Source organism: Heteronotia binoei, chromosome 6 (assembly GCF_032191835.1).
Source record: "Heteronotia binoei isolate CCM8104 ecotype False Entrance Well chromosome 6, APGP_CSIRO_Hbin_v1, whole genome shotgun sequence".
NCBI lineage: Eukaryota > Metazoa > Chordata > Lepidosauria > Squamata > Gekkonidae > Heteronotia > Heteronotia binoei.
The window spans coordinates 11,358,363-11,383,859 of record NC_083228.1 but is presented as its reverse complement, the minus strand read 5'-3'; the positions used below and the strand labels follow the sequence as shown (position 1 = coordinate 11,383,859).

The window sequence follows — 25,497 nt, the reverse complement described above, 5'->3', positions numbered from 1 at the left end:
TAGCTCACAACTGTAATGCCAGCTGCTCACATAGTAGACGTTTTGCTCACAAGACTCCACAGCTTAGAGGGAACATTGGTAGTCAGTCTGCCAAACTGGAATCTGAACGGGCTTGGTGCAAACATCCAGTCCGTCCTAAATCTCACTCGATGGGAGTTACTCTCTCTCACACGCTCATCCTAACCTGCCCTGATGAGAAAGGGGAAATCATGTATGTTGCTCTGAGCTTCTTGGAGGAAAGGTGAGAATAAAAATGCTCCAAACAGAAGCAAACCTTCAGTTCCTCCTGGAACTTCTCTTCCATCAGTTTGGCAGCTTTGCGATCTTCGGTCTCTATCTTCCACTTCTCCGCCACGATGCGAGCTTTCTCCTTCGCCATAGCATCCCGGAATTTCTGTGTAATTTCAGCTTCTTTTTTCTTCCTTTAAAAATAATACAGAGAAGGGTTTTTTAAAAAAAAAAACTGAGAGACTCCTGTTTTAAACATTCAAGTGGCGATGGAGAGTCCACCATATATTACTACCACATCGTGGATACTTCACATGGATGGAGTCATTCATGGTCATAAGAACATAAGAGAAGCCATGTTGGATCAGGCCAATGGCCCATCCAGTCCAACACTCTTTGTCACACAGTGGCCAAAAAAACCAGATGCCATCAGGAGGTCCACCAGCGGGGCCAGAACACTTGAAGATCTCACACTGTTGCCCTCCCCCCTCCCCAAGCACAAGAATACAGAGCATCACTGCCCCAGACAGAGAGTTCCAACAATATGCTGTGGCTAATAGCCACTGTTGGACCTCAGCTCCACATGTCTATCCAATCCGCTCTTGAAGCTGGCTATGCTTGCAGCCTCCGCCACCTTGTGTGACACTAAATGCGAATTCTTGTGGCAGTGAATTCCATTCCCTTTGGGTGAAGCAGTACTTCCTTTTATTCATTCTAACCCAACTGCTCAGCAATCTCATTGAATGCCCACGAGTTCTTGTATTGTGGGAAAGGGAGAAAAGGACTCCTTTCTCTACCTTCTCTGTCCCATGCATAATCTTGTAAATGTCTTACGAGAGCTGAGATTCTACAAAAATGAAAGAACCTAATATTTTTGAAACAGATTTGCAGCGCGGTATCTCTGTGGGAAATGGTCTTTTAAAAAAAGTCACAGTTTACAATCAATTTGAATTTAAGAGCGAGGAAATGACCGTTTAGTGGCATTTTCATGCCTTGGCAAAAGCAAAGCAATTTAAATGTGGTACAAGAAAGTGCTACGCTTGCCGAAAGGTCGGTGTCACATGTCTGTATAAAAGCTAGTAATTTCTGGAAAATAGCATCGTTAATGTAAGAAATGTTAAACACGCCATGGCTAAGCCTATGTTAGATCAAATCAATACTAGCTCTAATCAGGCCTGAACTATCCCTAGAAACAAAACTGACTTAAGAACATAACATAAGAGAAGCCATGTTGGATCAGGCCAATGGCCCATCCAGTCCAACACTGTGTCACACAGTGGCCAAAAAACCCAGGTGCCATCAGGAGGTCCATCAGTGGGGCCAGGTCCATCAGTGGGACCTCACACTGTTGCCCCTCTCAAGCACCAAGAATAAGAACATAAGAGAAGCCATGTTGGATCAGGCCAATGGCCCATCCACTTCAACACTCTGTGTCACACAGTGGCCAAAAAACCCAGGTGCCATCAGGAGGTCCATCAATGGGGCCAGGACACTAGAAGTCCTCACACTGTTGCCCCTCCCAAGCACCAAGAACATAAGAGAAGCCATGTTGGATCAGGCCAATGGCCCATCCAGTCCAACACTCTGTGTCACACAGTGGCCAAAAAACCCAGGTGCCATCAGGAGGTCCATCAGTGGGGCCAGGTCCATCAGTGGGGCCTCACACTGTTGCCCCTCTCAAGCACCAAGAACATAAGAACATAAGAGAAGCCATGTTGGATCAAGCCAATGGCCCATCCACTTCAACACTCTGTGTCACACAGTGGCCAAAAAACCCAGGTGCCATCAGGAGGTCCATCAATGGGGCCAGGACACTAGAAGTCCTCACACTGTTGCCCCTCCCAAGCACCAAGAACATAAGAGAAGCCATGTTGGATCAGGCCAATGGCCCATCCAGTCCAACACTCTGTGTCACACAGTGGCCAAAAAACCCAGGTCCATCAGTGGGACCAGGACACTAGAAGTCCTCACATGTTGCCCCTCCCAAGCACCAAGAATACAGAGCATTACTTGCCCCAGACAGAGAGTTCCATCTATACCCTGTGGCTAATAGCCACTGATGGACCACTGATGGACTTTCATCATAAGAAGAGAAGATTCCCTGGGGAAGACAAGGATGCTAGAAAAAGTTAAAGGCAGCAGGAAACGAGGAAGACCCAACACGAGATGGATGGACTCAATCAAGGAAGTCACAAGGACCTCAATTTGCAAGATCTGAGCAAGGCTGTTAACAGATCCCGGTGGGCAGCCATGTTGGTCGGAATGCTGAGTCCAGTGGCACCTTTAAGAGCAAGTTTCTTCAAGGTATGAGCTTCCTTGTGCATGCACACTTCTGCAGATCCCGGATCTGAAATGCAGAAACACTTCCTCGGATACAGCATCTAAGGAAGAATGTGTGCACGCAAAAACTCACACCTTGAATAAACTTTTTGTTGATCTTAAAGGTGCCACTGGACACAAAAAGGCCATTAACAACAGGTGAGGGGTCTGGAGACCAAGTCCTATGAAGAAAGGCTGAAGGAGCTGGGCATGTTTAGCATGGAGAGGAGGCGGCTGAGAGGTGATATGATCACCATCTTCAAGTACTTGAAGGGCTGTCATCTAGAGGATGGCGTGGAATTGTTTTCTGTGGCTCCGAAAGGTCAGACCAGAACCAATGGGTTGAAAGTAAATCAAAGGAGTTTCTGGCTCAACACTAGGAAGAACTTCCTGACAGAGCGATTCCTCAGTGGAACAGGCTTCCTCGGGAGGTGGTGGGCTCTCCTTCCTTGGAGGTTTTTAAACAGAGGCTAGATGGCCATCTGACAGCAATGTGGATCCTGTGAATTTAGGGGAAGGTATTTGTGAGTTTCCTGCATTGTGCAAGGAGTTGGACTAGACGTTCCTAGAGGTCCCCTCCAACTCTATGATTCCATGATTCTAGAATGTTTGGGAGGACATTAATTCATAGGGTTGCAGTTGCTATGAGTTGTAAACAACATGATGTCACAACACATACACACATGCTTGCCGTGCCTATTGGCTTGTGACGTTGGCTTAACTTTGTGTGCCAGGTAGTGCCTGAAAGAGCATGATTTAGTGCTGAATTAATAAGTGGCCACAACGCTGGTGTTTGCTAGACATCAGAAAGTACAAAACCATTCCATCAAAGGCACTACGGTTACAAGAAGCACGACAACAAAGCTACTGGCCCCACAAAACACATCATCAAAGGCTGCAAACTAAATGTCTAACATTAACTGCACCGACTTCAGATCCTGGCTTCAGATCTTGGATTGATGGTTCCAAATTGTCCGCGTGTAACGAGCGGCGTGCATTTAGATAATCACATTAACCATAATTTGTCTGATGACAGTGTGCTCTTGTGAGGTGTCTGGATTGAGCCTCTGCCTCACAGATGCAAACTGAAGCACTGCACATAGTTCTTCTGAAGCCACAGAGGCTCACAGAAGATAAGAGAAGCCATGTTGGCTCAGGCCAATGGCCAATCCAGTCCAACATTCTGTGTCACACAGTGGCCAAAAAAAACCCTGCTGCCATCAGGAGGTCCACCAGTGGGGCCAGGATGCTAGAAGCCTTCCCACTGTCCCCCACCCAGAATACAGAGCATCACTGCCCCAGACAGAGAGTTCCATCAATACCCTGTGGCTAATAGCCACTGATGGACCTCTGCTCCATACGTTTATCCAATTCTTTCTTGAAGCTGGCTTTGCTTGTAGCCACCACCCCATCCTGTGGCAGTGAATTTCATGTGTTAATCATCCTTTGGGTGAAGAAGGACTTCCTTTTCTCCATTCTAACCTGACTGCTCAGCGATTTCATTGAGCACCTACGAGTTCTTGTATTGTGAGAAAGGGAGAAAAGTACTTCTTTCTCTACCTTCTCTATCCCATGCATAATCTTGTAAACTTCTATCATGTCACCCCCTCAGTCGACGTTTCTCACACTGCCCTGAGCTCTTCATTCACGAAGGTGAGCCAGTTTGGTGTAGTGGTTAAGTGTGAGGACTCATATCTGGGAGAACCGGGTTTGATTCCCCACTTGCACCTGCTGGGATGGCCTTAGGTCAGCCATAGTTCTCATAGGAGTTGTACTTGAAAGGGCTTCTGGGAGAGCTCTCTCAGCCCCACCCACCTCACAGGGTGTCTGTTGTGGGAGAGGAAAGTAAAGGAGATTGTGAACCACTCTGAGACTCTAGAGTGGAGGGCGGAATATAAATCCAATGTCGTCTTCCAATGTCTTCTTCTAGACAGAGATCAGAGATTCTGTGAGGACACTGAACTGTGGATAGACCCTCCCTGAATTAAAGCTCCGCCGACATAATAGAAAGTCTTCATATCATATGGGCAATCAGAGTTTTGTGCCGCCCATGCACACAGCAACTGTTTCGCATTTGCGACCACAGCATGCTGCGACCACAGCATGCAGGCAGAAGAAGTTGTAGCTTACACGCAAATGCACACCCACACACAGTGGGTGGGATCAGGGCCGGCTCATCCAGTAGGCAAACTAGGCAGTTGCCTAAGGTGCCGACAGGGCGGGGGTGCCAAATTCAGCCTCCCCCCCCTTCCCCCTAGGCAAATGCCTAGTCTGCCCGCTCCTCAGCCTCCTCCTCCCTCCCTTCCCCACCCCAGGTCTATTTCAATGCTTCTCATCCAGGAAGTGGGGAGGAGGGAGCAGCAGTGGTTGTCAAGCATGGTTGAATTCTATTGATAATTGATTGTTTTAGGGTCCTGCCTAACCCTGTTCTGTGAATTGTCATGGAGGATCCATTCCTGTTAGTTTGTTATTCTTTCCCTTTCCCCTGTCCCGCTTTATGGCTGTGAATTAAGAATAGTGTGAAGGGAACCAAGTAATCAGCACCTTCCCATATATCCTCCTAAGGGAGGACGAGACATCTGGGAAAGGCAAGGACAACGTCCTGATAACGCCCTGGGAACGTAGACAGTTTTGGTAGTTTATGTGTGAATGCTACCCCGCAGCCCCATCCCTTGGAATCCTTTTGAAGTAAGCCTTAAAAGTATTGTATCAATGTATCAGTTTCATTACTCTCAAGAAATGGCTTTGCCTGAAGTACCGGTCTATCAATAAACGTAGTCTTTGTATCAACTTCGACTCGTCATTGAACCCGCATGCTTGACAGTGGTATCCTTTCAGGATGATGTTCCTGCATTCTGCTGCTGGCATGCCCCAGCGCTGACAGTGAGCACCTGTGGGTTTACCCACTGATCAGCTGATTGGCAGGGGGCGCCTTTAGATAGCCCAGAGTTGCGCTTGAACGCCGTTCCACGCATTGAAATAGACCTGGGGTGGGGAAGGGAGGGAGGAGGAGATGCGGCAGTCAGGGGAGGAGGCAGGGACAGGCACCACGGGTGGAGGTGCAGGGGCACTGTGGAGGGGGGCAGCAGGCTGTGAGTCTGCCTAGGGTGCCGTGCGCCCTCGGGCCAGTGCTGGGTGGGATCACGCTGGGAATTTGGCACAGGCAGTATCTCTTTGATATGAGCTGCGGCAATCACACAGCCCCTGCCCTGCAGGCACAGGCTGCACACACACCAGAGGAGCATTTAGATTGCTCCTGCACATGCAGATGCATTGTTTGCCCTGGTCGGTTCTGTTCAGACCTTTATTGGCATAAAAGCAATCATGAGTCACAATCAAAAGTAGCTACAAAGGCCTGAAGCATATTAAGAACAATACATAAAGCAATCAATTAAAATGGCAGCCGATAATACTAATCATTCAGACAGTTGTGACATGCACCCTACCTGGGTTTTAGAGATTTGCTGCCTGGAAGTTCCCAGTATCTATTTAATCCAGTCTCAGCCCATCCTGAAATAGACTTGCCAGTCTCCAAGTCCCAGCAGGGGTTCTCCCGCTTTCCCAGGCACCTTCCTGCTCCCAGTCAGCTGGCCGGCGGGGGAAGCCCCTACAGCCACCATGTGCCTTTCCATCTCCGGAGGCTTCAGACTCCCTTGGAAAGGCTTCCTCTTGGGATGGTTGCACTGTGTTACTTTGAAGAAGTTGGGAGTTCAGCAACCCGTGAGTAGAGATGCCAATCCCCCACTTCAAAGTTGTCAGAAACAGGGGGAAAGGGAAATGTCTGCTGGGCACTTCATTATTCCCTATGGAGATCGATTCTCATAGGGTATAATGGGGGATTGATCTGGGGGTATCTGGGGCTCTGGAGGGGCTGTTTTTTTAAGGTAGAGGCACCAAATTTTCAGCATAGCATCTGATGACTCTCCTCAAAATGCTCTCCACATTTCAAAAGGATTGGACCACATGGTCCAATTCTATGAGCCCCGAAAGAAGGTGCCCCTATCCATTATTTCTAATGTAGGGAAGGCATTTAAAAGGTGTGCAGTTCCTTTAAATGTGATGGCCAGAACTCCCTTTGGTGTTCAATTGTGCTTGTCACAGCCTTGCTTATGGCTCCACCTTCAAATTCTCCTGGCTCCACCTCCAAAGTCCACAGATATTTCTTGAATTGGACTTGGCAACTCTATCCTAAAATGAGGTAAATATGGGTGGAACTCAGGGGTAGAGGAGGGGAGGTATGGCTAGGTTGGGCTAAATCTCTCGTCCAATTGCGCCCACTGTGTTCACATCTGCAAAAATGGCCCCATGGATCTGCCACTGGCTTGGGGTAAAAATCAGTTTACCTACATGTAGGGTTGCCAATCCCCAGGTGGGGGCAGGGGATCCCCCGGTTTGGAGGCCCTCCCCCCGCTTTAGGGTTATCAGAAAGCGGGGGGAGGGGAGGGAAATGTCTGCTGGGATCTCTATTATTCCCTATGGAGATTTTTTTTTCCCATAGAAAATCATGGAGAATTGACCCGCGGGTATCTGGGGCTCTGGGGGGGGCTGTTTTTTGGGGAAGAGGCACCAAATTTTCAGTATAGCATCTAGTGCCTCTCCCCAAAATACCCCCCAAGTTTCAAAATATTGGACCAAGGGGTCCAATTCTATGAGCCCCAAAAGAAGGTGCCCCTATCCTTCATTATTTCCTATGGAAGGAAGGAATTGAAAAGGCGTGCTGTCCCTTTAAATGTGATGACCAGAACTCCCTTTGGAGTTCAATTATGCTTGTCACAGCCTTGATCTTAGCTCCACCCCTAATGCCTCCTGACTCCACCCCCAAAGTCTCCTGGCTCCATCCCCAAAGTCCCCAGATATTTCTTGAATTGGACTTGGCAACCCTGTATACATGACTACATATAAATTTCGCTACAGAGCCCATTGCTGGATGTATTTGCATCCATTGGGCCAGTTTGTGGATGCAAAAACAGCACAGCAGGAGGAGGTACAACTGCCCCCCCCCCGGTGCTGTGGTCCCAAACAGAAAAGAGCTGGGATATGTCCAGGAAGCACAAAAACTCCCATTGCACATGGGATACAAAGCCCTTGTGTTGTTCCCCAGCAAACAAGATGACTTTGTCATGTGTAAATTTGGATCCCCAAACTTTTCGAGCCCGGCACAGGGTAGCGGGTGCAACCACAAAATGGTGGCTGCAAGACACAAAATGTCAGGGAGAGAGGTTAGGCATAACTGTAATGGTAATTCTTCAGCATTCATGCAGAAGTAGGGTTGCCAAATCCAACCCCAGAAATATCTGGGGACTTTGGGGGTGGAGCCAGGAGACTTTGGGGGTGGAGCCAGGAGACACTGGGGTGGAGCTAGGGGGGAGGGGGGAAACGGCGCCAGGGAGCGTGGCGAGCCGCCCCGCAGTTGCCGCCTCTGCCCCGCTCGCCGTGGCTGCTCCTCTGAGATGGGCTCAGCCTGAGCCCATCTTGTAGGAGCAGCCACGGCGAGCAGAGTAGAGGTGGCAGCGGCGCGGCAGCCTCTTCTCCGCTCGCCGTGGCTGCTCCTCCGAGATGTGCTCAGCCTGAGCCCAACTCGGAGGAGCAGCCACGGTGAGCAGAGTAGAGGCGGCGCAGCGGCCTCGCCCGCTCCGCCTCTGGGATGGAAGGGGGTGGAGGCGGGCCGGGAGCATGGCGAGCCGCAAGCCCGGGTCTAGAAGGGCCCGGATTTGCGGCTCGCCATGCTCCTGGCCTGCCTCGCCCTCCCCTGCGCTGCTGCCGCCTCTTGACTGCTCCTCCGAGATGGGCTCAGCCTGGGCCCATCTCGGAGGAGAAACTGCGGTGGGCGGGGAGGGGGCGGCAGCAGCGCGGCAGCCTCGCCGGCTCCAGGATCTGGCGGCTTGGCACCGTTTCCCCCCTCTCCCCCCGCTTCCATTTTTTGGGGGAGCGGGGGAAGAGGGTGGAAATCCTGGGGTCCCCAGCCAGGGCGGAAGGGTTGGGAAGCCTATGCAGAAGCTCTGCTCAATAAGATGCCTTTTAAAACGAATGTAGCATTTAAAAATATATTCATGCACTAGTCTCTGCAAGGAATATTCTTGTGCTGCAAGGAATATTCTTGTGCTGCAAAGGACGCTGATGCCAAAGCAATTTCTAAAAGAAAATCTGGGCAGGCAGTGAAAAGAACTTACAAGGCTCTTTTTTGCAAGCTCTTGGAGGATTGGCTACATCAGGGGGGCATGGCCTCATATGCAAAGGAGCTGCTGCTAGAATTCCACCCCTGCTTCTAAATGCATTGTATTTTGGTAAACTGTATCACCTCTAACCCAAAACTAGTTTCATTGCATTTGATACATAGCAAATGCTAGAGGAAACGCATGGAAATAAATTGATTGATACCCCTTCCTTCGAAAATGGCTATAGATTATGATTTGCTTTGGGCCCCAGTTTTGGGATTCTTTGGGAATATTTCCTTTTTTGCCTAATAGAATGAATTGTAGGCTATTTCCTAATTCTTAATACCTAGCATATTATGTAATGTTTTTGTAAATGGTTTGTTATATGAATCCAATTATCTAAATTGGATTCTAGTATGTTAGACTTATATTTTTATTATTTATTTCCCCTATGCTCCCTGTGTATTGGATAAGATTCAATCAGGCCTCGGATTCAGCAGGAGCTCACAGGAGCACAGCTCCTGAACCTTTCTGAGGGTTCCCTCCTCCTCCCCACCTTGTCCATTGAATAGGAGGTGCAGCTGCATAACAATCCCTGGATGAGCTCCACCACCTACTTTTCTACAAAACAACCCCTGGCAACCGTCATGCGAGCTATCGCCAATATCGTTGAGATTAAAGATTTCTGATCTTTACTCACCAACTTATCAGGCCACATATCGAACAAAAGAAGTTTAAAATCTACTGGAATGGTTAGATCCAGGCCTCGGATACAGCAGGAGTTTACAGGAGCACAGCTCCTGAACCTTTCTGAGAGTTCCACCTCCCCCTTCCCACCTTGTCTGTTGAATAGGAAGTGCAGCTGCATAACAATCCCTGGATGGGCTCCACCACCTATTTTTCTACAAAGCGACCCCTGGATTCAATAAAATAAAATCTATTTTTTTAAAAAAAATGGAAACTGCTGTTGCGAAGAAGATGTTTGCCTTAATTTTCAATGGGAAAGGTTATTTAAATGCAAGGCTCCTTCACCCAAGAGTGGCTCTCTTAGAAATGGGAGAATGTCTGTGGTTCATTGGTTGAGCATATGTTTGGCATGTAGAAGGTCCCAGTTCCAGTCCCTGGACTCTCCAGTTTAGGATCATAGAATCATAGAGTTGGAAGGGACCTCTAGGGTCATCTATTCCAACCCCTGCACAATGCAGGAAACTCACAAACACCTCCCCCTAAATTCACAGGATCCTCATTGCTGTCAGATGTCCATCTAGCCTCTGTTTCAAAACCTCCAAGGAAGGAGAGCCCATCACCTCCCGAGGAAGCCTGTTCCACTGAGGAACCGCTCTAACGGTCAGGAAGTTCTTCCTAATGTTGAGCCGGAAACTCTTTTGCTTTAATTTCAACCCATTGGTTCTGGTCCTACCTTCTGGGGCCACAGAAAACAATTCCACACCATCTTCTATATGGCAGCCCTTCAAGTACTTGAAGATGGTGATCATATCACCTCTCAGCCGCCTCCTCTCCAGGCTAAACATCCCCAGCTCCTTCAACCTTTCCTCACAGGACTTGGTCTCCAGACCCCTCACCATCTTCATCGCCCTCCTCTGAACCCGTTCCAGCTTGTCTATATCCTTCTTAAAAAGTGGTGCCCAAAACTGAACACAACACGTCAGGTGAGGTCTTACCAGAGCAGAGTAACCAGGATCAGGCAAAAGCTCCCCATGTGAAGAGCTACTGCCAGTTTTAGACAATACTGACCTTGTTGGACCAATGGTCTGATTCAGTAAAAGGCAACTTATTTGCTCTGTAGCTCCTGTGTGATTGAACTAGCCTTGCAAAGCAAACAGTTATGCAGAAGGAAGCAAGCGAGAGGGAGAAGGCTCTCTCAATCTCACAGCAGAGCTACCAAGCCAAGCCTCTCTTCCTTCTATTGGCTGAGGCTCCTCCCCACCCAGTCCCCTGGGGAAGGAAGGGAAGAGCCACATCTTCGCGTGTTCAAATGTCTGGATTTTGCTTTGGGCAGTCGGCTCACCATAGTTCATCCGCTTCCTTCTGGGCTTGCTGTCGGGCTCTTTCTGCCATGAGTTCCTCAGAAATCTGGTCAAACGGCTTGTCTCCGGGAGCCTCTCCCATGATCCAAACCCAGACCTCGCCGTCGTTCCCACGGAGCCACTGCACTCGTTTGCCATTTTCTGGAAAAGCCACCAAAACAAACATCAAAAATGTGATTATGGAACAGTCAGAGAGCCAACAACTGACAGGGAATCAAAACTAAGATTGACGGACTACTGACTGCTGCACGGAAGGAGAACATAAGCCTTAACATCTCACTAGGGTTGCGAAGTCCATCTCAAGAAATATCTGGGGACTTTGAGGGTGGAGCTAGGAGACTTTGGGGGTGGAGCCAGAAGCAAGGGTGTGACAAGCACAAGTGAACTCCTAAGGGAGTTCTGGCCATCCCACTTAAAGGGACTGTGTGGCTTTTAAATGCTATCCCTCCATTTGGAATGATGAAGGATAGGGGCATCTTTTGGGGGGATAATAGAATTGGACCCCCTAGTCCAAACTTTTCTGAAACTTGGAGGGTGTTTTGAGGAGAGGCACCAGATGTTATGCTGAAATTTTGGTACCTCTACTTCAATAAACGAGAGCCCCAAATACCCACAGATCAAGTCTTCATTATATTCTATGGGAATCGGTCTTTATAGGGCAGGTGATCCAGGGGCCGAATCAGGCCCCCAGAGGGCTCCTATCAGGCCCCCAAGCAACTGGCTGTCATCCGCTTCCTTCTCCCTCTCGCTTGCTTCCTTCTGCATAAGTTTGCTTTGCAAGGCTAGTTCAATCACACAGGAGCTACAGAGCAAAACCTCTATTTTCTCCATTGGCTGAGGAAGGATGAGGAAGGGGGAGCTTGCTTTGCCAGGCTCTCTCAATCTCACAGCAGAGCTACCAAGCCAAGCCTCTCTTCCTTCTATTGGCCGAGGCTCCTCTCCACCCAGTCCCCTGGGGAAGGAAGGAAAGAGACAGAGCTTTCCTTTGCCCAGTTCTCTGGATCCCGTGAGAGAAACACAAAGAAAGCACCTAAGACCAATGGGTGCTGACATTTTAAGCATGTTTTACATTTTAAAAGAAATATTTCATTGTGTTTGTCTTTGTTTTTTTATAAAGTTTATATCTCTGCTACCTAATCTTAAATAGATACACATGTGGCCTGGCCCGACATGGCCTGGTCCAACTTGACATGGCCCAGCCCAACAAGGTCTCATTTATAGCAAATCCAGCCTTCATAAGAAATGAATTCAACACCACTGCTATAGAGTGCCTTGCAGACGTTTACCTGAAGCAGGGGGTGGGCCTCCAAACCGGGAGATCCCCTGCTCCCAACTGGGGATTGGCAACCCTACATTTTACACTGTCTTCACGTCTCTGGCTGGCAGTTCGTATGTTGGCACCCAGTAAACCTCAGGGGGCCTTCTAGTTTCAGTTAGTCTCAGACCAGGGAGAGCCAGCTTGGTGTAGTGGTTAAAAGTGTGTGGACTCTTATCCGGGAGAACCGGGTTTGATTCCCCACTCCTCCACTTGCGGCTGCTGGGATGGCCTTGGGTCAGCCAGAGCTCTCTTATCTGGGAGAACCGGGTTTGATTCCCCACTCCTCCACTTACACCTGCTGGAATGGCCTTGGGTCAGCCATAGCTCTGGCAGAGGTTGTCCTTGAAAGGGCAGCTGCTGTGAGAGCCCTCTCCAGCCCCACCCACCTCACAGGGTGTCTGTTGTGGGGGAGGAAGGTAAAGGAGATTGTGAGCCACTCTGAGACTCTTCAGAGTGGAGGGCGGGATATAAATCCAATATCTTCTTCTTCTGGGGACTGAACTGCCCCCTGCTATCTTGAGCCTTCACCTTCTCATCTGAATAACTTTACGCCCCAGTCAGCTTTTTTGCACCTTGGTCTACTTCCTCCGCCATGTGACTAGCTTTTTCTGACTCCTGTATAAACATCTCCCCATCTTTAGACTTTTTTTTTTGCGAATAGCATTCCCAGGATGTGCCTAAAAATTGGCCAGAGGTTTGGGGGTGGGGACAAGGAAAGCAAGTGATGCTGCATACACTGTTACCTCGCTTCCAGGGCAAACCAGGAAGTGACGTGAGGTAGGTCTGGGAAAATGGCATAAACTCTATTGTGAAACTATAGAGTTTCCAGCTATTTCTAGAGCCACCTTCCATCGCTTCCAGGTTTTTGCTGAAAGTGAATAATGGTGTGGGCAACACAGTCATTTTTTTAAACTTCATTATTGCTTTGGAACATGATTCCCAAAATATTCAACACTAATAAGATGACTTATTATCGCATCAGGGAGGGATGGTGGCTCAGTGGTAGAGCATCTGCTTGGGAAGCGGAAGGTTCCAGGTTCAATCACCAGCATCTCCAACTAAAAAGGGTCCAGGTAAGTAAGCATGAAAAACCTCAGCTTGGGTCCCTGGAGAGCCGCTGCGAGTCTGAGTAGACAATACTGACTTTGATGGACCGAGGGTCTGGGTCAGTAGAAGGCAGCTTCATATGTTCATAAGATCAAAAGACCCCCCAAAAATAATCTTAATGGGAGGGACGGTGGCTCAGTGGTATAGTACCTGCTTGGTAAGCAGAAGGTCCCAAGTTCAATCCCTGGCATCTCCAACTAAAAAGGGTCCAGGCAAATAGATGTGAAAACCTCAGCTTGAGACCCTGGAGAGCCGCTGCCAGTCTGAGTAGACAAGACTGACTGATGGACCGAGGGTCTGATTCAGTATAAGGCAGCTTCATATGTTCATATGATCAAAAGACCCCCAAAAAATCATCTTAATGGGAGGGACGGTAGCTCAGTGGTAGAGCATCTGCTTGGTAAGCAGAAGGTCCCAGGTTCAATCCCCGGCATCTCCAACTCAAAAGGGTCCAGGCAAGTAGGCATGAAAAACCTCAGCTTGAGACCCTGGAGAGCTGCTGCCAGTCTGAGCAGACAATACTTACTTTGATGGACTGAGGGTCTGGTTCAGTAGAAGGCAGCTTCATATGTCCATATATGACTGGCTTGACTACTGGCCAAATGGTTGTCCTCCATTGGGAGGGATGGTGGCTCATGGTAGAGCATCTGCTTGGTAAGCAGAAGGTCCCAGGTTCAATCCCCACCATCTCCAACTAAAAAGGGTCCAGGCAAGCAGGCATGAAAAACCTCAGCTTGAGGCCCTGGAGAGCCGCTGCCAGTCAACAAGACTGACTTTGATGGACCCAGGAGGGTCTGATTCAGTAGAAGGCAACTTCATATGTTCAAAATATGTTCATATCACTAGAGGTAGGGCCGTGGCTCAGTTGTAGAGCATCTCTTTGGCACATAGAAGGTCCCAGGATCAACCCCCAGCATCTCCAGTTAAAAAGAACAGGTAGTAGATGATGTGAAAGGCTGCTACCTGACACCATGGATAGCCACTGCTATTCTGAGTAGACAATATTAATCTTAGCAGAGGAGCTGTGAGCAGACCATCTGTTTGGCATGCAGAAAGTCCCAAGTTCAACCCCGTGTCCCAAAAGTCCCAAGTTCAATCCCTGGCATCTCCAGTTAAAAGGAAGAGGCCTTAGGTAATGTGAAAGATCCCGGGAAGATCCTGAAAGGTCTGAACAGACCATACAGACTTCGATGGACTAAAAGTCAGATGCAGCAGGGATGGAATTCCAGCTGGAACTCCTTTGCATATTAGGCCGCACATGCCTGCTGTAGCCAATCCTCCAAGAGCTTACAAAGAAGAGCCTTGTAAGCTCTTGGAGGATTGGCTACATCAGGGGTGTGTGGCCTAATATGCAAAAGAGCTCCTGCTAGAATTCCACCCCTGAGATGCAGTATAAGGCAGCTCTGTGGTTTCATTTCATCTGTACCTCAATTCTCTGTAGTCTCCTGGCAGGAATTCCAAAACTAGCCTGGAAAGATCAAGGGACTCCCTTTCAGCCTAACCTACCAGGTTGTTGGGAGGGGCTAGAAACCTGGAGCATGGGAGAAGCAGAAATGGTTTGCCATTGCCTTCCTCTGAAGAGTCTTCCTTGGTGCTATCCCATCCAGGCTCCGAGCCTGCTTAGCTTCCATTTTATGGTGACCCCCACCATGGGGCTTTCAAGGCAACTGAGAAGCAGAGGTGGCTGGCCATGGCCTTCCTCTGCTGAGCCTTCCTTGGTGGTCTCCCATCAAAGTACCGACCCTGCTTATGATGACCCCCACCATGGGGCTTTCAAGGCAAGAGAGAAGCAGAGGTGGCTGGCCATTGCCTTCCTCTGCTGAGCCTTCCTTGGTGGTCTCCCATCCAAGTACCGACCCTGCTTATGGTGACCCCCACCATGGGGCTTTCAAGGCAAGAGAGAAGCAGAGGTGGCTGGCCATTGCCTTCCTCTGCTGAGCTTTCCTTGGTGGTCTCCCATCCAAGTACCGACCCTGCTTATGGTGACCCCCACCATGGGGCTTTCAAGGCAAGTGAGAAGCAGAGGTGGCTGGCCATTGCTTCCTCTGCTGAGCCTTCCTTGGTGGTCTCCCATCAAAGTACCGACCCTAATTATGGTGACCCCCACCATGGGGCTTTCAAGGCAAGTGAGAAGCAGAGGTGGCTGGCCATTGCCTTCCTCTGCTGAGCCTTCCTTGGTGGTCTCCCATCCAAGTACCGACCCTGCTTATGGTGACCCCCACCATGGGGCTTTCAAGGCAAGAGAGAAGCAGAGGTGGCTGGCCATTGCCTTCCTCTGCTGAGCTTTCCTTGGTGGTCTCCCATCCAAGTACCGACCCTGCTTATGGTGACCCCCACCATGGGGCTTTCAAGGCAAGTGAGAAGCAGAGGTGGCTGGCCATTGCCTTCCTCTGCTGAGCCTTCCTTGGTGGTCTCCCATCCAAGTACCAACCCTAATTATGGTGACCCCCACCATGGGGCTTTCAAGGCAAGTGAGAAGCAGAGGTGGCTGGCCATTGCCTTCCTCTGCTGAGCCTTCCTTGGTGGTCTCCCATCCAAGTACCGACCCTGCTTATGGTGACCCCCACCATGGGGCTTTCAAGGCAAGAGAGAAGCAGAGGTGACTGGCCATGGCCTTCCCCTGCAAAGTCTTCCTTGGTGGTCTCCCTTCCAAGCACCGACCCTGCTTAGCTGCTGAGATCTGAAGAACTTACGGTATGCCACCCTGCTTTCCCTCCTCTTTGCATATCATATGTTGCCTTTAGTTCAAGGAATTGTTTTAAAGTAACGTTTTATTTGCCATACAGACACAAGTTTCCTTCTCAAAGTGCTTCCCTCGCATATTCACCCACGTCCAAGATCAGTAAAACCGGTAATAAAGGTGCTCCTAAAATTGTCAGTGGACTTGGGTGGCCCATCAAACTATAAAGCCTTTCCCCAGTTTTTCAGCAGAGAACAGCTTTTCAAAGGAGAATATAATGAATGGGCAAGGAAAGACAGACGCCACTTTGAGAGAATTACAGATCTGCTTCAAGGAGCCCCGTTGCGCAGAGTGCTAAAGCTGCAGTACTCCAGTCCTAAGCTCTGCTCACAGCCTGAGTTCGATCCCCGGCGGAAGCTGGGTTTTCAAGTAGCCGGCTTGAGGTTGACTCAGCCTTCCATCTTTCCGAGGTCGGTAAAATGAGTACCCAGCTTGCTGGGGGGGAAGTGTAGATGGCTGGGGAAGGCAATGGCAAACCACCCCGTAAAAAGTCTGCCAAGAAAATGTCATAATGTGACCAACCTTGACTGCTGTAGCTCCATCTCCTGCACCACATTTGTGCTTGAAGCTTGAAACACAGATGCAGTGCGGGAAGTGCAGCTACAGCAGTAGCTTTGTTAAATAACAAAAATAACTAAGTTTAAATAACTTTGTTAAATAACTTTGTTAAATAACTTCATTATTTAAATACTTTTGTTGTTTTTGTTATTTGTTATTGCTATTTAAACTAACAAAGCCAAAATGTTACCTAGATTTATGGCACTTCGCACCTACAACAGCAGTCTGCTTTTTATAACCCTCCAGTTTTTTTTCAGCCCTGCTTTGTCCTAACACTAACAAACACAGATCCCTATTTGTGATTCTTTTAGCGCTGGAAGGTCATGGAAATAAATTCGGCTGGCACGCTTATATGTATTATGGGAAGAAAAAGATGGGTAGTTTTTTCTCTCACCATTATATAAGAAATAATTTGTTGAATACCTGGATGAAGTATAAGCAATATGGTGATGAAAGAAAACCATTATGGATAGTGCCAGCAGAAGTGATAAAAATAACAGCTGAGGCAGGTGAGGAAAAATGGCTGTCATACAATCAACTATTAAAAATACAAAGTGGCAAAATAGAATTGAAAACTGCTGTGGAGTTGAATAACAAATACGATTGGTTTCAAATGCAACAAATAAAGAGTTTGGTGGAAAACGATATTAAAACTGAAGGAATAAGACAAGAGCAAACAGAAATGGAAAAAGTTCTGCTTGGAGATAATGAAAAATTAATTTCAAAAACTTATGTTACTTTTAAAATGGTCTACAGAAGATGAAGTAGTGAAATATCAAATGATTAAATGGGCAATAAATGTAAATAAAGAAATACAGATGGATACATGGGAATATTTATGGAAGAACTCTATGAAACTTTCAACATATCAGAGTATTAAAGAGAACTGTTTTAAAATGATGTATAGATGTTATATGACTCCTAAAAAATTGGCAAAGATGAATAACAAGATGCCAGACAGATGCTGGAAATGTAAAAAACATGAAGGTTCTTTCTACCATATGAGGTGGACTTGTGAAAGAGCAAAAAAGTATTGGAAGATGATCCAACAAGAAATTTCTAGGATCTTGGGATATGAATTCAAGAAAGCTGCAGAGACTTTTCTGATGGGATTACAAATGGAAAAATTTCCAAAAGAAGATAGAACTATAATTTGGTACTTGCTTTCAGCTGCTAGGACACTATATGTGCAGTTATGGAAACAAGAAATAATACCAGAAAAATGGGATTGGATTGTAAAAGCTATGACATGGAGTGAGATGGATGAATTAACAAGAACTTTAAGAGACTATGATTTAGAAGATTTTAAAAAGGGAGTGGAAAAAATTTAGGTTATGTAGAAGTCGAGTGGAAAGTAAAAGGACATTGGACAATTTTTGATAATGATTAAACTTTAGAAGAAAGAAGAATATTAATTATAGTTCTTAGGAATTAAGGGTACCTTTTAATGTTAGTATTTTGAGTAAATAACACTGGCGGGGTCAAGTAATGGGGGGAGGGGTGATTAGAAAGAAGCATATGGGATAGATAAAAAGAAGTTATTAATGGAAATTATTACCATATGTTATCAATAAAATTGTTTAAAACCTATTTGTGATTCTTTTAATCTGCTAAAAACATTCCCACGATTCTACACTGCCCACTTATATTAAGAATTGCTGCTTGCCATTCCCATTTTGTCTGATGAAGTCTGCTTAAGAGCATACGAAAGCTTAGGCGGGCGAGGCAATTGGCCCCTTTCCTGGAACGCGACGACCTAGCAACGGTGATTCATGCCATGGTCACCTCGAGGTTGGACTACTGTAATGCCCTCTACATGGGGCTACCCTTGTGCCGGACCCGGAAACTGCAGTTAGTGCAGAATGCTGCTGCCCGGCTGCTATTAGGGCTCCCAAGATGGGCGCACATTCAGTCTTGGCTTCGGGATCTGCACTGGCTGCCAATAACATTCCGAGTCCGGTACAAGGTGTTGGTCATTACCTTTAAAGCCCTATATGGCCTAGGACCTGCCTACCTTAGGGACCGTCTCTCCCCAGAGAGTACTACGACCGGGTTCACAAAACTGTTAGTAATCCCTGGGCCAAAGGAGGCCCGTCTGAAATCCACCAGGGATCGGGCCTTCTCGGTAACGGCGCCTTACTGGTGGAACCAGCTGCCGGAAGAGGTGAGGGCCCTGCGGGACCTAGGGCAGTTCCGCAGGGCCTGTAAGACAGCCCTCTTCCAGCAGGCCTACAACAACTAACTGACACTGAGAAATTTTTAGATGGAACTAAAATGCATTTAATAGACCGCTGGTTTTTATGTTTTTATGTCTTATTAATTTATTGTTTTAATCTTCTTATGTAAATGTTTTTTATGCTAAATTTATGTAAGTTTATTATGTTGTAAGCCGCCCTGAGCCACTTCGGTGGGAAAGGCGGGATATAAGTCTAAATATAAATAAATAAATAAATACATTCTGAATAAAACTTCGTTGGTCTTGAAGGTGCACTCGTCCACTGCTTTGTTCTCGTGTTTCGGTCTCATTTGCACAAGCTGCCCCAAGCCGGCGAGTTGCCCCGCCCCTTTTCAAGTTTCCTCCACGGCAGACAGAAACTGGTTTTCAGAGGATCCTGCCTGCTGAGAAGGGAATTTGAAGAAAGGCAGGGCAACTCACTGGTCCGGGACAGTTTGTGTGAAATCCAGCAGCAGCCCCGCGGAGAAGAGGAGAGTGAGAGAGGCGTAAGTTTAGTGGGAAATCAGTCAGGAGGAACTGTTGTCAGAAGCTGTGGGGAAGCCCTTGGCTGATGAAGGTGTGTAACATCGAAACTGGTCCCCACGGAGTATGGGCTTGCCGTGATAAGGCAGGAGACTACGCTTTGGATATCTCACAAAGGCTTTAAGAGACTTTTTGCAACTAGCACTTATGAGAGACTTTGTTTGTATATTGGAAATTCTTTGATATTATTATAGCAATTTGTACTGTGCCACACAGTGTTGCGTTTATTTTGCCAATTTTCAATTGTACTTCTTCTTTACTTACTGAAATCTTAAAACAGACATGGCCAGTGTGAAGATATTGTAGCGCAAACGCTACTTTAAAGTCCTATTTCCCCAAAACTAGTGAGGAATTCAGGTTATTAAGGTGCCATTTTCTTTAAAGTGCTGTAAAGTGCCATTTTGAAGTACCACTGTGGTGTAGTGGGTTACAGACAGGACTATAATCAGTTCCACAGGGCCTGTAAAACTGTCCTTTTTCAAATGGCCTACAAGATTGAATCCTGAAGTGACACCTAGCCATCTGATATATACTGTCTTGTATTATAGCACCTTAAACTGTTGTGGTTTTAATTAAATTATTTAAATGTATTTTATTGTATAATGTATTTATTGTAATCATGGCACTTTCCATGTCTGTAAGCCGCCCTGAGCCTGCCTCGGCGGGGAGGGCGGGATATAAATAAAAATTATTATTGTTGTTGTTGTTGTTGTTGTTGTTATTTTGTAGCGGGAACTCCTTTGCATAATAGGCCATACACCCCTGCTGTAGCCAATCCTCCAAGAGCTTACAGTAGGCCCTGTAATAAGAGCCCCGTAAGCTCTTGGAGGGTTGGCTACATCAGGGGGTGTGTCCTAATATGCAAAAGGAGTTCCTGCTACAGGACCTGGAAGATGTAGGGTTGCCAAGTCCAATTCAAGAAATATATGAGGACTTTGGAAGTGGAGCCAGGAGACATTGGGGATGGAGCCAAGAGCAAGGTTTTGACAAGCACAGTTTGCAAGCCCAACTTTCGTGATCTCACCGCGGCAATGGTATAAAATCATTTTGCTCACAGAAGCTGCTGAATCAAACAGTCTGCTTCATTTCAACCAACTTGTTCGGACTAACACAGATAAACAAAAGTAAGGAAGAGAGCAGTCTAGGGGGTGGACTTTTCCTCCATCTCATATTCAGGTTCTAGTTAACTCTTTACTACTTTACATTCTACTATACACATGATTTCTGGAACAAATTCAAAACAAGCCGAGGGACTGTGCTCTCGCCCTGTCTCATACACTTCACACACTCACCCGGAAGAGCCACGTGGCTCTGCCTGCTCACCCCCACCCCCATGCAGCTTTCATCCCGGTGAGATTTAAAGGCACCCATTCAAAAACACAGTTTGCAAGCTTCTTCCAAAATGCCCTGAGAAGATTTAAAGGCACATCATGATTGTTGAGGTGGGGCTTCTTCCGGATCTTGGGGCTAGCAAGCCCAGCTGCTTAGGATTGCACTGTTGGATGCTCATGTGATTGTACTGTTGCACATCTCTCCCACATCCCATTGGGCTTTACACAGGAGATCTTCCCAGTGCATTTTGCCTTATGTATTTAATCAATTGCTATGGCACTCTCTTCCACGATCACGGGGCTCAGAGCAGATCACAACATAAATAAGCCATTTTAAAAAACCATTAAAATCTATCTATACAAAATCAACAGTTAGCCAGATGGCATATAAACTATTTCCTGGGGAAAGAAGGGCGGGGAAGACGCAGAGGGCAGTATTTAAAGAAAAACTGCCTGGTCTCACCCATAAGTCTGGAGATACAGTTCCATTTTACAGGGTCTGTGGAATTGAGCTAAGCCCCGCAGGGTCCTGATCTCGCTCAGAAGTGCATTTCACAAAACTGAAGTGATCGCCAAAAAGGCTCTAGCTCTAGTTGAGGCCAGTATGAATGACTATCACTTGTACTATACCTTTATCCCTAGGAACTGCCCAATTGTAGGCCTAAAAACAGGGGTGGCCAAACTGCAGCTTGGGAGCCGATATGTGGCTCTTTCACACATATTGTGTGGCTCTTGAAGCCCCCACTGCCCTATTGGCCAGCTTGGAGAAGACATTCCTCTCTTTAAATCACTCCTCTAAGCCAAGCCAGCAGGCAGCTTGGAGAATGCATTCAAGTTGCTTTTTCTCACCTCTCTCTCCCTCCCCATCTATTTGCCTTCCTTCCTTCCAGCCAGTTTGGTGTAGTGGTTAAGTGTGAGGACTCTTATTTGGGAGAACCCGGTTTGATTCCCCACTCCTCCACTTGCAGCTGCTGGAATGGTCTTGGGTCAGCCATAGCTCTCGTAGGAGTTGTCCTTGAAAGGGCAGCTGCTGTGAGAGCTCTCTCAGACCCACCTACCTCACAGGGTGTCTGTTGTGGGAGGGGGGGATGTAAATGAGATTGTGACCACTCTCTGAGATTCAGAGTACAGGACGGGGTATAAATCCAATATCTTTTTCTCCTCCTCCTCCTTCTCCTTCTCCTTCTCCTCCTCCTCCTCTTCCTTTCTTCCTGTCTTACGGCTCTCAAACATCTGATGTTCATGTCTTGCAGCTCTTCCGTTAAGCAATTTTGGCCACCCCTGGCCTAAAAGAACAGATGCTAAGCCTTGCCCTTTAGATGGGACATCAGATGCTCCAGTCTTGGATCCTCATTGGCCATACAGGGCAACTTTCCAGGAGTCAGACGGCTGAGATCAACAGAACATGGAAAATGTATTCTTATTATTGCTAATAAACATGCACTGACCCAGCACTGGAACCATAATATTTGCTTGGCTTTTCCAGGGCCTTCCACAACAGATTAATGGGAACCGCTCCTGGCTGAAGTTCATAGCAATGAAGTCGGAAAACAAGGCCTGCGAGACCAATACCGAGCTTAGGTTTCTGGCCTCTAAGAATTATTGGTCTCCAACGAGCTGCGCGGCCTGTCTAATATATACCGTGGACTGGAGCATCATTTCCCAACCTCACATTCACCAAAGGCCGACAAAAGCTAAAGAAAAAACGACTCCGATCATTAAGCAGGAAGAGAACGAGAGAGAGAGAGAGAAAAGGACCTTTTCTTCCGCATCACAGAAGGCTGTCAAGAATTCCCATTAAGGCCTCTGACCCACACGATGGACAACAAGGTCCCACAGCCATTTGGCCCTGCTGAGGTAAATGCTTTACTTTTTGTTTTTTTCAGTTGAGGCCAACAGGGGAAAGCAACTGAGTTTCACTGCTCTAAAGACTATCAACACAGTATGAGCTGCCTTATACTGAATCAGACCATTGGTTCATCGAAGTCAGTAGAGTCTACTCGGGTGGACAGCGGCTCTTCAAGGACTTCGGTAGAGGTCCTTCACATCACCTGCTCCTTCTAACTGGAGATAGGTTTGCCACATCCCTCCTGGCCACCAACTAGGGTTGCCAGTCCCCAGGTGGAGGCAGGGGATCCCCCGGTTTGGAGGCCCTCCCCCCACTTCAGGGTCATCAGAAAGCGGGGTGGGGGGAGTGTCTGCTGGGTACTTCCTTATACCTTATGGCGATCAATTCCCATAGGGTATAATGGAGAATTGATCTCTGGGGGGCTGTTTTTTGAGGTAGAGGCACCAAATTTACAGCATAGCATCCAATGTCTCTCTCCAAAATACCCTCAAAATTTCAAAAGGATTGGACCAGGGGGTCCAATTCTATGAGCCCCAAAAGAAGGTGCCCCTATCCTTTGTTATTTCCAATGGAGGGAAGACATTTAAAAGGTGTGCAATCACTTTAAATGATACAGCCATAACTCCCTTTGGAGTTCAACTATGCTTGTAACAACCTAGCTCCTGGCTCCATCCCCAAAGTCTCCCGGCTCCACCCCCAAAGTCCCCAGATGTTTCTTGAATTGGACTAGGCAACCCTAAAACCAAAAGGGGGTGGGGGAGCGTAGGGTTGCCCATTCCTGGTTGTGAAACCCTGGAGATGTGGGGATGGAGCCCAGAGAGGACAGGGACCTCAGTGGCATACGATGTTATAGGGCGTTTTCGCACTGACCTTCAAGTGGCGCGACCACCCTCTTCACACCGGAGGATCTGCGCGGATTTCACACAAGAAGCGCCGGAGCACCCAAAAGAGCCGGCGACTTCCGTCGCGAAACCCGCTCAAACGGAAACCGCCAAGAAGCAGGAAAACATTTGAGCGGCTTTTGCGACGGAAGTCGCCGGCTCTTTTGGGTGCTCCGGCGCTTCTTGTGCGAAATCCGCGCAGATCCTCCGGTGTGAAGAGGGTGGTCGCGCCACTTGAAGGTCAGTGCGAAAACGCCCATAGAGTTCAACTTCCAAAGCACCCATTTTTTTCCAGGGGAACTGATCTCTTTGGTTTGGAAGGAAGCTATAATTCCAAGGGATCCCCAGCTCCCACCTGGAAACTTGGCATCCCTAACTGGAGATGCCGGGGATTGAACCTGAGCCCTTCTGCATGCCAAGCAGCTGCTCTGCCACACAGCCACAGCCCAAATGGCTCTCTAACACTCGGCCACAGGGTCTCCCCAAATGGCTCAAAGTCAGGGTTCGTTTTGTAGAAAAATAGGTGGTGGAGTTCATTAGCATAACTAATTAGCATATGCCGCTGCTCGCCACCCAAAACAACCCAATACAAGAAAGGAGAGCCCATGGCGAGTGAGGCACTCTCTTGGACCACCACCACCCCACCAGTCAAAAGCTATCTGATGCAATAAAGGAGAGCCCCAGGCGAGCAAGGTCTACTTGGGCTGGCTAGAGATCCAGCCAGCCCAAGCAGGCCTCACTCACCTGGGGCTCTCCTGGGCCGCCCCCCACCCCAGTCAAAAGGCCAGCAAGCCACCCACTGCTCGAAATCACATAAGAAGTGGAGAAAGGGTGGCATGGGCTTCTCCAGGGGTTAAAGAAGGCTGTTGGAGGTGTGGCAAAGCTCCTGGTTCCTTACTGGCTGCCCACTCTCCTAATCTAAGGCTTGTTATGCAGCTACTGTTCAATGAACAAGGTAGGTGGGGAGGAGGAGGGGAGGCGTCAGAAAGGTTCAGGAGCTGCATTCCTGTGAGCTCCTGCTGAACCTGAGGCCTGCTCCAAGTGGATAAACCATATCCCCTCATCTACAGACACAGGACTACATTCAATCCTGGTATTGTTCCATTGGTCTGACTCAGGAAATACTTTAAACCAAGTTTCCAAAAGGTCGGACCAGGGGGTCCAATTCTGTGAGCCCCCAAAGGAGGTGCCCCTATCCTTCATTATTTCCTATGGAAGGAAGGCATTTGAAAAGGTGTGCAGTCCCTTGAAATGTGAGGGCCAGAACTCCCTTTGGAACTCCATTGTGCCTGTCACATCCTTTCTTCTGGCCCCACCCCCAATGTCTCACAGCTCCACCCCCAAAGTCCCCAGATATTTCTTGAATTGGACTTGGCAACCCTAGACCTGTGTGAGAATCCCAATGGGGCCCACGGGCTCAAAAAAGCTGGGGATCCCTGCCTTATGGGGTTGATTGCTTCCCCATATGTTTTTTTTTTTTAAAAAAAACCCTCTGAATGTAGCAAGTTAGCACTTAGAAAAATGTAGCATACTATTTTCCCTGAGATGCTAATTTAAGGCAGAAAGGGAGCTCTGTACGCCAACCGTAGCTAGGGTTGCCAAGTCCCCCGTGGCCTCTGGAAGTGACATCATCACACTGGCAATGCCGTGTCCCGGCCGCTCTAGGCATTTCCAGGAAAACTCTATGGTTTCCCTGGACACTCTAGCAATCCTGGAAACGCCTAGAGCAGCCAGCACGCGGCATTGCCAGCGTGATGACATCACTTCCGGGCGACGTCATCACGCCGGTGACGTCGGGGGAGGCTCTTCCCGCTGGCCCAATGTGGGCCGGCGTGTTGGGAATCTCCAGGGTGGGGGAACCCGCGCCCAGCTCGGGGACTTGGCAGTCCTAACGATAGCCAGAGGAAGCAAAGAAACATGATGGGTCAAGTCAGCAAGGTTTGGTAGTTCGTTAATGTTGCAAAGCAGTGATCCACTGAAACTTGGATTTAATTAGCAATTAATATGAGTTTCTGAGACAGAGTGGGCCTCCAGATTGAATGTAGTTAACCCTTGCCTAGCTAATGGGACCTCTCGGAAATGTAGTATCAAATTGAGTTTGCAAAGGACTTTGAAGTCGTTTCCTTGCAGGTGTGGGGGGGGGAATTTCCAGAGGTTGATGACGAACAACTGAGAATTGTCAAGGATGCCACAACTGCAAAAAAA

The 25,497-nt window shown here is 48.0% G+C and overlaps 1 protein-coding gene across 1 annotated transcript in view; it reads right to left on the bottom strand.

Moving 5' to 3' along the window:
* Nucleotides 1-25,497, bottom strand: part of SH2D4B (SH2 domain containing 4B) — a 170,532-nt gene that overhangs the window by 98,950 nt on the left and 46,085 nt on the right. Inside the window, exons 2-3 of the mRNA XM_060241044.1 lie at nt 10,732-10,891; nt 275-422 (exon numbers count right to left, since the gene is read on the bottom strand). Of these exons, the coding sequence (XP_060097027.1) occupies nt 275-422; nt 10,732-10,891 (308 nt within the window). The remainder of the gene's footprint in view (nt 1-274; nt 423-10,731; nt 10,892-25,497) is intronic.